The 15801-nt window shown below is 42.2% G+C and overlaps 1 protein-coding gene across 1 annotated transcript; it reads left to right on the forward strand.

The window, feature by feature from the left end:
- The first annotated feature begins 350 nt into the window (after positions 1–350).
- fam177a1 (family with sequence similarity 177 member A1) lies at positions 351–15754 on the forward strand. Its single transcript, XM_063049800.1, has 5 exons — positions 351–695; positions 12379–12555; positions 12643–12709; positions 12917–13014; positions 15250–15754. The coding sequence occupies exons 1-5, from the start codon at positions 612–614 to the stop codon at positions 15454–15456; spliced, it is 633 nt and encodes a 210-aa protein (XP_062905870.1). The 5' UTR covers positions 351–611; the 3' UTR covers positions 15457–15754.
- The last annotated feature ends 47 nt before the right edge of the window (positions 15755–15801 follow it).

Raw genomic sequence — 15801 nt, forward strand, 5'->3', positions numbered from 1 at the left:
AAATTTCCTGCTCAATCTTCTTCAACTCTAATCAAATAAATTTCAGCATTCTCGGGAACTTTTTCGTCACCCTCTCTCCTCACCGAGCTCTCTTCAAAGACAGGAATGGACAGCTTCTCATGTATGAGAGATTTGAATTTCTTGATACAGGCAGAGAGAGCAGTGAGATCCCTTTTAAAATATTGTCTCGATGGCTATTCTCAATACGATGGCGAACTGATTTGTTCGATTTGGTTGGAAGTAGCAGCCCTCCAAACCGAATTTTGTCCTTAGTCAGTAAGTGGCCAGACACCAGTGCCCATTCTGTGGCACCTGACCATGCAACTCCTAGCTTTCCTCTCCTTCCTTCCCAATTTCCAGACATCCTAACAGTTCTCGCAGGCGAAGCAATTCACTCGCAATTCTTCGAGTCCAAGGCATGGCATTCGGTGCACATAGTGTTGACTAATCTAATGCAGGCAGAAATTTAATCCCACCTGCAGACACAGGCCGATTGTTTTGCATTCAGTCCGCCTGTTTATGTCTGAGTGGGGAGCGCACCGCTGCCGCCGCCGCCTGGCCATCCAGCGAACTCTGGCTAGTGAACCGCTCGTCACCGCTAACAGCAGTAAATGGCGGAGAAGCTGCCCGGTCTCGGCCTCTACCTCAGCCCCGGCAACGTGCTGCTCAGTGGGGGCAGTATGGACGCGGAGAAGGTGAGGAAGGGGGCTCGGTGCTGAACAGGCGGGTTCCCAAATGACCGGAGAACCCCAGTGGGCGGGCGGCGAGGGCGCGGCGCCAGGGCGAGAAGCCGGGCCCGATCGGCCGAGAATGGCTGGCTGTATTTCCTGCAGCCGCCGGGAGTGTTTCCTAGTTCCCCACCGGGAGCAGCCTCCTTCCTCCCCCCTCCCGAGAGCGGCCGGGAACGGTCTCCAATTCCCTCCTCGGGAGCGGCTGGGATTCATCCTTGTCCGTAACTCTTTGCCATATGTCACATAAAGTAGATGATCGTCAATCGTTCCTAAATGGGCAATAGCTCCTTCCCCTCCCATTTCAGCATTTCGCAGGGATCACTCACTTTGTAACTCCATGATCTGAACATGACAGCACAAGAACAGGCCCTTCAGCCCACAATGTTGTGCTAAATTAAATAAATTAGTAATCAAATGATCAGCCAAACTAATCCCCACTGTCTACAGATTATCCAAATCCTTCCATTTCCTGTACCTTCATGTGCCTATTTAACGCCTCTTGAATGCCCATATGGTATTCGCCTCCACCACCACCCTAGGCTACATATTCCAGGCATCCACCACTCTCTGTGTGGAACACTTGCCCCTCTCACCTTTAATGTACGCCCTCTGGTATTAGGCATTTCAACCCCCGGAAAAAAGAAGATACTGGCTGTCTACCTCTACCTTCTGGCTGGCCCACTCTGACCTTCGGTCCTCTGGGCTCCTGCATTGCTATGTGTTCAAAGTCAAGCTTGAGGAACAACACCTCCTCTTCCATCAGGATTGCATATTGAATTCTACAATTCTAAGTAGTTCATTCTTTCTTTCACTCTGCTTCAACACTAGCCATTTCAGCTGGTCATTATGTTGGTTCAATTTTTCTTATTTCTATTCATATAGTCTAGTGTGTGGGGGGCATATCCCACAGCCTCACCATTTATAGTATATTTCATAGAGAAATGAGCTTATTATGCTGGTAACCATTCCCTTTAAGCTACTTGACTTACCCCTATTAGAGATACTTCATTTGTTCTACACATCTCTCCCCATCTGCTCACTTGATGAAAACCAATTTGTATTTCCCTTTCACAATTCTGACCAAGATAGGTTAACCATTCTGTCTTGATTTGTTGAGTGATTCCAGCTCTTTCAGTTTTGTTTCAGATTTCCAGCATATTATTTTCTTTCACTGTCCAGCCAGACTAGGAGCTGGCCACTTTCTTACCAGTATTGCTGGAAATCACTGATAAACCCTCTAGGAACACACGGCATTAGGGTAGGCTGAAATTGGCCACTGCCCCATCAGAATAATCTCTGATCTGTTCCTGCTCCAGAAAGGCAGGGTAGGAAATGAAGCAACATACATCAAAGTTGCTGGTGAACGCAGCAGGCCAAGCAGCATCTCTAGGAAGAGGCGCAGTCGACGTTTCAGGCCGAGACCCTTCGTCAGGACCTGGCGTTCACCAGCAACTTTGATGTATGTTGCTTGAATTTCCAGCATCTGCAGAATTCCTGTTGTTTGCGTAGGAAATGAAGAATTGGTTGAGCCATTATTTGGGGCAGCTGTGAATTTTGTAATAATTTTGTGACAGATAATTAGAAATAAAAAATAACATCCCATCAAAAATGAATCAGAGGAACAAGAATTCACATCCTTAAGATATAAGAATGACTAAAGTTTGGAAAAGAATGTAAACTGACAGGAATGCGCAGAATGCCAAGTTTCTGGAAAGTAGGCAGGATTAAGAGCAAAAAAAACAGACCATTTGGCATTGCATTTGCTCCGCAATTGCGACAGTTAGCTCATTGCCACATTCCTGGGCTAAATCCTATTTTCTGAATCATTTAATATCTAGAAATCTATTATTATTTCTGTGATCCTCCACTGTTCTCCGATAAATAATTCCAAAGATTCAGTAACCTCTAGATGTAGAAACTTCCACTGGTCTCAGTTCTTCTTTAGAGTTTGTGATCTCTGGTTCTTAGATGTATAGCTTTGGTAATACTATAAATAATTCTATATGCTTTGTACCATTTTTCAAAACTCTTATAGAGTTTACACCCAGTCAATTCAATCCAGTACATCTCTCCTCACAGGAGGAACCTTCACCCTAACAATCAATCTGGTGAATCTTTCTTGCTTCAATTCCAAGTTTATTCTTCCTTTAGGTGGGAAACAAGCCCTATATATAATATTCCAGGTATGGGCTCTCTAAGGTCCTTTGTGACAAAAGTTGCTACTTCAGGGTATCTGAGAGTAATGCTGTCTATACAGAATCAGCATCTAATTTCTCTGGTATATAACTAAGCTTCCATCAATTTCAGAACAGGTTTTTGAGGACAACAACGAACTTCTTATCAAACGCTCCTCATACGATAACGCTTTCAATCCTGCTATCATCCTCCTCTGAAGCCTTTCCAATGCGAGCACATCTTTTCTTAGGTAAAGAGCCCAAACCTGCTCACAATACTCCAAGTGCATTCTGACCAATGCCCTTTGAAGTTCAAAATAACACGAAGTCCAGTGGAATACCACTCGTCACCGTCAGCAAACTAGAAAAGGCCTCCTTTTTTCGCGCACTTTTCCTGCTGCCAGTCAGCCTGTCTTCTACCTATGTCAGTGTCTTTCCTGTAATACCATGGGCTCTTATCTTGTTAAGCAGCCTCATGTGCGGTACTTTGTCAAAAGCCTTCTGAAAATCCAAGTAAGCAACACCCACTGACTCTCATTTGCCTATCTATCCTGCCTGTTATTTCCTCAAAGAATTCCAACTGATTTGTCCTTAAGGAAACCATGCTGACTCTGGCCTATTTTATTATGTGCCTCCAAGTACTTTGAAATCTCATCCTTACTAATTGACTCCAACATCTTCCCAACCACTGAAGTCAGGTTAACTGGCATATAATTTCCTTTCTTCTGCCTCCCTCCCTTCTTAAATGGTGAAGTGGCATTTGCAATGTTCCAGTCCTCCCAAACCATTCCAGAATATAGTGATTCTTGAAAGATCACTACTAATGCCTTCACAATCTCTTCAGCAACCAATTTTTAGAACCCTGGGGTGTATTTCATCTGGTCCAGGTTGGTCGTCCCCTCCCAACAATGTCTACCTTCAGATGTTTGTGCTTCCCAAGCACCTTCTACTTAGTAATAGGTATTAAACTCGCTTCTGCACCCCTCAGCCCCCCAACACTCTCAAATTTTATCAGGCTGCTGGTACCTTCCACAGTGAAGACTAAGACAAAATACTTATTCAATTCGTCCATCATTTCTTTGTCTCCCTTTACTACTTCTCCAACATCATTTTCCAGTCGTCCAATATTCACTCTCACCTCCCTTTTACTCTTTATATATCTGAAAAAGCTTTTTGTGTCCTCTTTTATATCATTGGCTAGCTTATCTTTATAGTTAATCTTTTCTCTCCGTATTGCTTTTTTAGTTGTCTTCTGTTGATTTTTAAAAGCTTCCCAGTCGTCTAACTGCCCACTAATTTTGCTTTTTATGATGTCTTTGACTTACCTTATCAGCTACGATTGTGTCATCCTCCCTTTAGAATATTCCTTCATCTTTGGAATGTATCTATCCTGTGCCTTCCAAGTTGCTCCCAGAATCTCCTGCCATCACCCCTGCTAGTGTCCCCTTCTAATCAACTTTGGCCACCTCCCCTCTCATGTAATTCCCTTGACTTCACTGTGATACTAATATAAATGACTTAAGCTTCTCCCTCTCAAAGTGCAGTGTGAATTCTGTCATATTATGATCTCTGTCTCCTAAGGATTTCTTTACCTCAAGCTCCCGAGACACATCTGATTCATTACACAACACCTATAGCATTTTCTCTAGTGGGCTCAACCAGAAGCTGCTCTAAAAAGCCATCTACCCGCATTTTGGAATTCAACTAATATAACATTGCCCTTTCTACCTGCCTTTTCTATATCCTGTTGTAATTTGTATCCCTCATCCTGAGTACTGTTCGGAGGCCTGTATGTAACTCTCATCAGGGTCTTTTTACCCCTTTAGTTCCTTAACTCTACTCACAAGGATTCGACATTTTAAGGATTTGATTTCATTTTTTTCCAACAGAGCCACTCCAGCCCATCTGCTTATCTGCCTGTCCTTTTGATACAATGTGTGTCCTTGGATGTTAAGTTCTCAGCCATGATCTTCTTTCAGCCACGACTCAGTGATACCCACGTCATATTTGCTGATCCCTAACTGCGCCACACAAGCATCTACCTTAGAAACATAGAAACATAGAAAATAGGTGCAGGAGTAGGCCATTCGGCCCTTCGAGCCTGCACCGCCATTTATTATGATCATGGCTGATCATCCAACTCAGAACCCAGCCTTCCCTCCATACCCCCTGACCCCTGTAGCCACAAGGGCCATATCTAACTTCCTTTTAAACATAGCTAATGAACTGGCCTCAACAGTTTGCTGTGGCAGAGAATTCCACAGATTCACCACTCTCTGTGTGAAGAAGTTTTTCCTAACCTCGGTCCTAAAAGGCTTCCCCTCTATCCTCAAACTGTGACCCCTCGTTCTAGACCTCCCCAACATCGGGAACAATCTTCCTGCATCTAGCCTGTCCAATCCCTTTAGGATCTTATACGTTTCAATCAGATCCCCCCTCAATCTTCTAAATTCCAACGAGTACAAGCCCAGTTCATCCAGTCTTTCTTCATATGAAAGACCTGCCATCCCAGGAATCAATCTGGTGAACCTTCTTTGTACTCCCTCTATGGCAAAGATGTCTTTCCTCAGATTAGGGGACCAAAACTGCACACAATACTCCAGGTGTGGTCTCACCAAGGCCTTGTACAACTGCAGTAGTACCTCCCTGCTCCTGTACTCGAATCCTCTCGCTATAAATGCCAGCATACCGTTCGCCTTTTTCACCGCCTGCTGTACCTGCATGCCCACTTTCAATGACTGGTGTATAATGACACCCAGGTCTCGTTGCACCTCCCCTTTTCCTAATCGGCCACCATTCAGATAATAATCTGTTTTCCTATTTTTGCCACCAAAGTGGATAACTTCACATTTATCCACATTAAATTGCATCTGCCATGAGTTTGCCCACTCACCCAACCTATCCAAGTCACCCTGCATCCTCTTAGCATCCTCCTCACTGCTAACACTGCCACCCAGCTTCGTGTCATCCGCAAACTTGGAGATGCTGCATTTAATTCCCTCATCCAAGTCATTAATATATATTGTAAACAACTGGGGTCCCAGCACTGAGCCTTGCGGTACCCCACTAGTCACCGCCTGCCATTCTGAAAAGGTCCCGTTTATTCCCACTCTTTGCTTCCTGTCTGCTAACCAATTCTCCACCCACACCAATACCTTACCCCCAATACCGTGTGCTTTAAGTTTGCACACTAATCTCCTATGTGGGACCTTGTCAAAAGCCTTTTGAAAATCCAAATATACCACATCCACTGGTTCTCCCCTATCCACTCTACTAGTTACATCCTCAAAAAATTCTATGAGATTCGTCAGACATGATTTTCCTTTCACAAATCCATGCTGACTTTGTCCGATCATTTCACCGCTTTCCAAATGTGCTGTTATCACATACTTGATAACTGACTCCAGCAGTTTCCCCACCACCGACGTTAGGCTAACCGGCCTATAATTCCCCGGTTTCTCTCTCCCTCCTTTTTTAAAAAGTGGGGTTACATTAGCCACCCTCCAATCCTCAGGAACTAGTCCGGAATCTAACGAGTTTTGAAAAATTATCACTAATGCATCCACTATTTCTTGGGCCACTTCCTTAAGCACTCTGGGATGCAGACCATCTGGCCCTGGGGATTTATCTGCCTTCAATCCCTTCAATTTACCTAACACCACTTCCCTACTAACATGTATTTCGCTCAGTTCCTCCATCTCACTGGACCCTCTGTCCCTTACTATTTCTGGAAGATTATTTATGTCCTCCTTAGTGAAGACAGAACCAAAGTAATTATTCAATTGGTCTGCCATGTCCTTGCTCCCCATAATCAATTCACCTGTTTCTGTTTGCAGGGGACCTACATTTGTCTTTATCAGTCTTTTCCTTTTTACATATCTATAAAAGCTTTTACAGTCCGTTTTTATGTTCTCTGCCAGTTTTCTCTCATAATCTTTTTTCCCCTTCCTAATTAAGCCCTTTGTCCTCCTCTGCTGAACTCTGAATTTCTCCCAGTCCTCAGGTGAGCCACTTTCTCTGGCTAATTTGTATGCTACTTCTTTGGAATTGATACTATCCCTAATTTCTCTTGTCAGCCACGGGTGCACTACCTTCCTTGATTTATTCTTTTGCCAAACTGGGATGAACAATTGTTGTAGTTCATCCATGCAACCTTTAAATGCCTGCCATTGCATATCCACCGTCAATCCTTGAAGTGTCATTTGCCAGTCTATCTTAGCTAATTCATGTCTCATACCTTCAAAGTTACCCCTCTTTAAGTTCAGAACCTTTGTTTCTGAATTAACTACGTCACTCTCCATGTTAATGAAGAATTCCACCATATTATGGTCACTCTTACCCAAGGGGCCTCTCACGACAAGATCGCTAATTAACCCTTCCTCATTGCTCAAAACCCAGTCCAGAATAGCCTGCTCTCTAGTCGGTTCCTCGACATGTTGGTTCAAAAAACCATCCCGCATACATTCCAAGAAATCCTCTTCCTCAGCACCTTTACCAATTTGGTTCACCCAGTCTACATGTAGATTGAAGTCACCCATTATAACTGCTGTTCCTTTATTGCACACATTTCTAATTTCCTGTTTAATACCATCTCCGACCTCACTACTACTGTTAGGTGGCCTGTACACAACTCCCACCAGCGTCTTCTGCCCCTTAGTGTTACGCAGCTCTACCCATATCGATTCCACATCTTCCCGGCTTATGTCCTTCCTTTCTATTGCGTTAATCTCTTTTTTAACCAGCAACGCCACCCCACCTCCCCTTCCTTCGTGTCTATCCCTCCTGAATATTGAATATCCCTGAACGTTGAGCTCCCATCCCTGGTCACCCTGGAGCCATGTCTCTGTGATCCCAACTATATCATAATCATTAATAACAATCTGCACTTTCAATTCATCCACCTTATTACGAATGCTCCTTGCATTGACACATAAAGCCTTCAGGCACTCTTTTACAACTCTCTTAGCCCTTTTTAATGCTTGCCCTGGATTTGTCGGCCTGCCACTTTTACTTTTCCCCTTTGTACTTTTTGCTTCTACGCTCACTTTACACCCCTCTGTCTCTCTGCACTGGTTCCCATCCCTCTGTTGTGAACTAACCTCCTCACACCTAGCCGCTTTAATTTGATTCCCACCCCCCAACCATTCTAGTTTAAAGTCACCTCAGTAGCCCCCGCTAATCTCCCTGCCAGGATATTGGTCCCCCGAGGATTTAAGTGTAACCCGTCCTTTTTGTACAGGTCACACCTGCGCCAAAAGAGGTCCCAATGATCCAAAAACTTGAATCCCTGCCCCCTGCTCCAATCCCTCAGCCACGCATTTATCCTCCACCTCATCGCATTCCTACTCTCACTGTCGCGTGGCACAGGCAGTAATCCCGAGATTACTACCTTTGCGGTCCTTTTTCTCAACTCCCTTCCTAGCTCCCTATATTCTTCTTTCAGGACCTCATCCCTTTTCCTACCTATGTCATTGGTACCTATATGTACCAGGACCTCTGGCTCTTCACCCTCCCACTTCAGGATATCTTGGACACGATCAGAAACCTTATTCCACATACTGCGAGCATTCAAATATAAAACCTTCAACGCTGTTTTCATCACCCTTTTCAATTTTCCCCCATGTTATACTTCAATTGAACCGACTGCAAATTTGCCTTATCATCTACCTGTCCTTCCTCACAGTCTCACTATATGTTGCATCTTCTTGTAAACCAACTGCCCCATCCATAGCCTTATCACTCTGGTTCCCATCCCCCTGCCAAATTCATTTAAACCTTTCCCAACAGCTTTAGCAAACTTGCCCATAAGGATATTGGTGCCCCTCGAGTTTAGTTGTAACCCGTCCTTTTTGTTCAAGCTCGAGTTTATTGTCATTCAACTGTATACATCCAAATGAAACAACGTTCCTCTGGACCAAGGTGCACAACACAGTACATATAACTCACACACACACAACACGTTAGGTAACATTACCACTAGTAAATTCACAAATAATAAGGTGCATTTGTGATACAAGTTAATGACTATACCAAGTTAATGATCATACTTCCCCAGAAGAGATCCCAGTGATCCAGAAATCTGAACCCTTGCTCTCAGCACCATTTCCTCAGCCACACATTCTTCTGCCAAATCATCCCATCTTACCCTCACTGGCACGTGACACAGTCAGCAATCCAGATATTACTACCCTTGAGGTTCTGCTTTTCAGCTTTCTCCCTAACTCCTCCCATTCTCTCTTTAGGACCTCATCCCTTTTCCTACCTATACTGTGGGTACCAATATGTACCATAACTTCCATCTGTTTACCCTCCCCCTTTAGGATCCGAGACATCTGTGACTCTGGCACCTGGGAGACAACATAATATCCAAGTGTCTCTTTTGCATCCACAGAATCTCATGTCTGCTCCTTTAATTATGGAATCCCTTATCACTACTGCACTTCTCTTCTGAGCCACAGAGAAAGACTCGGGGCCCAAGGCCCAGTTGCTGCACCTTCCCCCAGTAGCTCATCCTCTCTAACAGTATCCAAAGTGGTGTACTTATTATTGAGGGGAATAGCCACAGGGCTACTCTGCAGTGGCTACCTATTCGCATTTGCTTTCCCTTTCCTGACAGTCACCCAGCTATCTGCCTTGTACAATTTAGGAGTGACTACCTCCCTCTAGCTTCTATCTATCAGCGCCTCATTTTCCCATATGAGCTGAAGGCCATCCAGCTTCGCACCTCCAGTTCCTTAATGTGGTATATAAGGAGCTGTAGCTTTATGCACTTAATACAGATGTAGTTATCAGGGAGACTGGGGGTCTCCCAGTGTTCCCACATCTCACACAAAGGATATATCACTAACCCTGGATCTATTCTCAATGCACTATATACTAATAAACAAAGGAAGAAAAAAAACTTAGAGCCTCCGCCATTGTCATCAGAGCCTGTTGAGCTAAAGCCTTCCACTCTAACCCTGGCCCACTCCAACAATGGCCGCTCTGCTCACTTCTTTTTATTGGTCCTTGCTAATTTACTAACAATGCAAGCAGTATTCTGCTCTGCAGACAAATCCTGACAGGTCCCACTTGCTATTGAAAACTGGCGTGTAAACTGCCCAAGGAACTGTCTCAAAATCTCTCTGCCTTGAAGCATTCATTTGACCAAAATTCTACTACACTGGATGTTTATTACTTTCCCCTTTTTATAGGCCTCCAACAATTCAGTGGTAACATTCCGTCCTTCAAGTTTGAACATCATGGTTTTACATTATTTTACAGAGACCTGAATGAGACTATGGAGCACTGCATTGTCAGAGGTGCAAAACAAAATTGAGATGATCCTGCCTGCCCCACTTAAGTAAAATATCTTGTAACACAAAACAAAGAGTAGGAAAGTTGTCCTAATGCAATTCCAGAGTATGCACGTTCTCTTTTGTGAGTGTGATGCAATTGGTTTGTGCACGGAAGAGTGCTCAACAGAAGTGAGATGAGGGATATGTCTTAGTATTGGACATGTCCAGTTACTGTGTCATGATAATACAATAGTACCCAGTTGGTAGAGTTGGCTGTGTTAAAACAATGCAATATTATATTTTGTGTGCTATTTCTGTTCCCTGTTGCCTTGGGAAAGGTCAGAATCAGATTTATTATCATCGACTGAGATGACGTGGAGTTTGTTATTTTGCAGCAGCAGTACAGTGCAAAGACAATTATTATAAATTACAAAAATAAATAGGAAGTTAGTGATCATGCACCATTCAGAAATCTGACCGTGGAGAGAAGGAAGCTGTTCCTGAATCGTCGAGTGTGGGTGTTCAGCTTTGTGGTCTTTCTCCCCCATCAAGAAGAGGGCATGTCCTGAATGGTGGGGGTCTTTCGTGAAGAATACCAAATCTCCTTAAAGTCTTAACAAAGTAAAACTACTGACTTAGCTTTGTTGTGATTGCATCAGTGTGTTGGGCCCTCTGAAAGATTGACGCCCTGGAGTGTGACACTGCTCACCGTATCTTCCACTGATCCCTCAATGAGGACTGACTTCCTTTTCACGTTCCAGTCAATGCTTGTGGGAAACTTCAGTGCAGAGACAATTCAAGATTGACTCTTTGAGAGTTGTCTTTTTTAAAAATCTCTTCCCTCTGGCTCTGAATTGAAATGATTATAAAGTAACTCTTGAGCCCTTCAAGGGTATCCTGATGAGAGGGAATCTCAAAACTAATCCTGGGACAAGATGACTGAAAAAATATTTCCTGGCATCGACAGGAACAATAATAGAGATAATCAGAAATGATTTTAATCTTGTTACAAAGGAATTGTTATATTGAGACTTTAAAATTAAAATTTAAAATCACTTGGTTAACACACTCTGAGTAGCACACTCCTTTAAAAACACACCATGATATTTGAGAGTACATCTGATAATAGTTGTGGAAAACATTGTGTAACTAAAACCAGCTCATTTACTGTTATAGGTTCTTTACATCCAAGTTGCTGTATCAAACAGGGAGCTTTCATATTTCAAGAGTGTATATGATGGACCATTGTTCATAATTTGACCCAGCCTGTCCAATATTTTTGACCTATGTAAATACAGGATGACAGTACTGGCTTAATAGGGCTGATCTCAGTAATGCTAAAATCCAATACCTTGAATTTCCTTTCCAAAGAAAATGTAAGCAACTGGAGACTGATTTTTCAAGTTATGCTGAAACTGGACAGAAGGTGTCTGTGTACTGTATGTCATGGATCCAAGTGAGTAGGGCAGTAGCAGGAAATGCAGCAGGACAGCGCTCGTACTTCCTCCGCCAGTTTTTATTTGAATTTCTGTCAGCATACACTTCAATGTTCAGGATAAGGCAACATCTACTACGAACTGCAGACATCCCACCCTGCAAAAACTGATTTCAGGGAGGTAGCACCATCAATTTGCGGGAGACTTCTGGGAGAGGTGGGATGTTTGCAATAGAGTAGCTCCTTAGCAACCAGACAGCTAGTTTAAATAACGTTAACTATGCCAATAAACGAATGACACCTGTTAAACTCACCTCAACATGTCTTTTACAGTCTTAACCCACCATGGGCAATAGAAAAGTCACTGTTGTAAACAGTGCAGCGAGCAATACTGTCATTATTTTTGACCCCTATTAGGCAGGGGTACACTTTAGTGTAGTCTGGGGTGACGTACTTTTTATTTTTTTTTGGAACACTCTGCCATGGCGCGCCCTTGCTCTGTCTCTCACGCTTTCTCTCGCGCTCTCTCGCTTGCTTTCTTGCGCTCTCACTTGCTCTCGTGCTCTCGCTTGCTTGCTTGCTCTTGCTCGCTCTTAAAAAAATTTGATTTCTGTGATATTGTATATAATTTACGGGCATCAGGGAGCCACTAATTCATATGCGGGAGGCTTCTGGAACTTATGGGAGAGTTGGGATGTCTGGAATTGACACTGTCAAATTTATTCTTTTGTGATTCTTCTAAATGGTTTATTTCTTAACAGCTGCAAGCAAGTGGAAAATCATTTGAGAATATAGAACTTGGAGACGTGAGCACAAGGAAACAAAAGGTTCCTCGGAGAATCATTCACTTTGCAAGTGGCGAAACAATGGAGGAGTATAGCACTGATGAAGAAGAGCCGGAAGAAGATAAGAGAGATTTGTTGCCTACAATTGATGTGGTAAGTTTAAAATGTACTATAAAGTTATTTTTGCGAATCCTGGCAGTATGAGTGTCCAGGTATAAAGTATCAAACTTTTTTTTCTAGAGCAAACTTCCATGGGGCCCATTTCTGTGGTTCTACATGCTAAGATTTGCAACAGGAACACTATCTGGTAAGCATGGTATTCAAGTAGTATCACTAACTACAATGGTCTTTTGTCTGGATTGGATGATGGTTCTATGATTAGATGCAGGAGTGTAATTAGTTGACAGAATAAAGAGTAAAAAATTAAATAAAATCAACAACTAGAAAACAAACAAAATCTGACAATGATAAAACTGAACATTCATTAACAATTTTGTAATTTTGTTTTGAATAGTGTGCGACTTCTTAGGAGAAAAATTAGCTTCCCTTTTTGGTATAAATGCACCAAAATACCAGTATGCTATCGATGAATACTATAGAATAAAGAAGGAGGTAAGCAAATGGCATGCTATTATTCAGTAAAGAATGTGTAATTTGTCTCAAATCTCACTTTGGAGGTGCTTGTGGGAAAAAAAGTAAGCACGTTTGAACTCCTTAAACTAATTAGAGACAACAAAGATGATCTGTAATTCCCCATATATAGCCTCAGAATTTGCATTTAGTGCTTTAGAAAGTTTACCCGATGCAGAGAAAAGGAAGCTTGAGATCATGGCTCCAGGATCATTCATGACTTGAAGAGGAATAAGGAATAAACAACAGCCATCTTAGGCTTGTCTCTGAACTTAGGCACCATCAACAACTGTATGACGATCTGACACAATTTAAATTTTAATATTTACATCTAAAAATACTAATATAGTGCTCATAATCATTTCTCTCTTTTGAAATCAATGAACAAGGTTTATCTGTGTCACATCTACATGGACAGAGGTTATTGGAATGAACAGAAATTATTTGTAGACAATAGGCAGTTGCTGCAATGTCACGTTCCCTCGCTACAGATCTTTTGGAACCAATGTCAGTCGGGAAAAGTACCGCATACAGATCATTACAACTTAGGGACTCCTGACATAACTCTGCAAAGTCCTATTGATTTGCAAAGAGTCTCAGTTATATAGGTATAGCCATGATCATCATGGGGTGGTGAGAGGGCTCTGGGGAGTGGGTGATAGCAAGACGTAATCATTGATCGAGCGGCAATACAAAATGTAGATTCTAACAAGATACTTAACAGGGTACTTCTTCCTAAAATGTTTCTATGTGAAGCATTTCAAATCTAAGATACTGACATTATATTTTAAACTTTGAACTTGAAAATTCATTTATATCCAAGAGGCTTAAGGTAGTTTGCAAACTCTATCAAATTTCCAGACATTTCTATTTCTTTGATATAACATAGAGCCAAGGTTTAAAACACAGATATCAAACATAATTTTGGAAAAAAAGTCAACTTAAAACCAAAAGTTCAAGCAAGTTGTCCAGAGTGGAATCCTACTTTTACGTATTCCTGTGCAATTCTATACCATGTTTCCATATGTTCTATATTTTCCATATATTCTACATTTACATCAAGTAATTGTCCTCCAATACTCTATACTTTGACCTGCATAAGCTGTAATTTGAGCTTCCTTACGGGTTTGTGGATGGTATTAATCCAGTATTTCTTTAGGATCCTGGCGATCTGTAAGGAAGCTCAAATCACAGTTTAAGCAGGTCAAAGATGACCTGGGACTTAGGGTGGCTAGTGTTTACAGGATTCCCTGTGAATGCAGAGCGGTGCATATTGGCCAGACGGGGCACAAGGAGAAAAGGTACATGAAGATACATGAAGCCTAGAAAAATAGAGGGCTGTGGTAGGAAAATTCTAGGCAGTTTCTAGATTAGGTTACATGGTCAGCATAACTTTGTGGGCCAAAGGGCCTGTAATGTGCTGTGATTTCTATGTTCTAAGGAGCACAGGAGGTGTAACCGTTTGGGTTACTCAAAGAAATTGATAGAACATCATTGCATTCACAATGGCCATAGGATTGCCTTTGACAGCACAAAACTACTGTGCCACGCCAATGGCTTTTGGGACTGCATGGTGAAGGAAGCCATTGAAATTGTTGTTGTTTTGTATGGCAGGTGTTTTTCTCTTCACACCTCTAGTTGTCATGATGAAGTGTGGCCCCATAGGGGCAGATGCGAGTCTGTCAGTTTGGGAGCTGGGGTTGGATCAATCTCCATCTGGCATCTCGTCCAACATGGGTGGCCCTGAGTTGGCATCATTGCCTGGTGGAGTCCTCGAAGCACGCAAGCCTCCATACGAGGTCAATGTGTTGATCCGGGCCATGAAGGAAGCCATTGAAATAAAACTAGAGAAAAAGAATTTTAACAAAGACAAAGGTCTCACTCTAGGTAAAAACTAGAATTTGGTTGTAAACAAGGTGGGTCAAGCAGAAACTTGATTGGATGAAGACTGACGGATAATGGTATATATACACCATCAGACTAGACCTGCCCAGGCATCATCCTGGATGAAGATGGAAAAGTTTGTCATCGAAACATCAGTTAAGATCGCTATCTGTATCTGGTTGGTGAATTGTTGCAGAAGAGCAGGAAACCGTAGAGAATTGGCATTAGATTAAACAATTTATTGCAAAGAATTAAGTAAAGGAATTTTATTGAATTAAGCTTAATTGCCAGTTTGCCTAAGACTGCTAATATTTGAAACTGTAAATGTTACAGGAGGAGGAAGAAGAGGAAGAAAATAAAATGTCAGAAGAAGCTGAAAAGAATTTCCAAGAACAAATGGAAAAGCAGCAAGATGTAGTCAGTTCACATGAGGGTTTGCCAGCGGTTAACGCATCATTTGTAAATGTCAGTTTTGAAATAGAAAATGATCCTACACCTATAACGGAAACCAAACAAAGAGGTGATCCTATCCCTTCTTAGAGGAAGCTCTACAAAAGGAGGATAAACAGGCACTCAAGTTCAGCACTCCTCCCCTCCCCCCCAAAAACAGGCCTTAATTCACTGATTAAAATGCAGCTGTGCCTTGTTAAAGTCATTCACTTTTCACCTAATTTGACCTTCTGTCATGAATCTGCTATTATAATAATACTGCACATCAGGTGTTTATTGTTTAATCTATATAATTACATTATTTATTTGTAGTTTGTTCTTTATAAATAAATTGTCTATTCACTTTTGTAAATTACAAAACTTTAATAAAATTTTACGCAAACTATTGTTACACTATGTACAGTTTTAAAAACTCAGTACAAATACTGATCAATT

The sequence above is a fragment of the Mobula hypostoma genome, chromosome 1, assembly GCF_963921235.1.
Source record: "Mobula hypostoma chromosome 1, sMobHyp1.1, whole genome shotgun sequence".
NCBI classification, from domain to species: Eukaryota; Metazoa; Chordata; class Chondrichthyes; order Myliobatiformes; family Myliobatidae; genus Mobula; species Mobula hypostoma.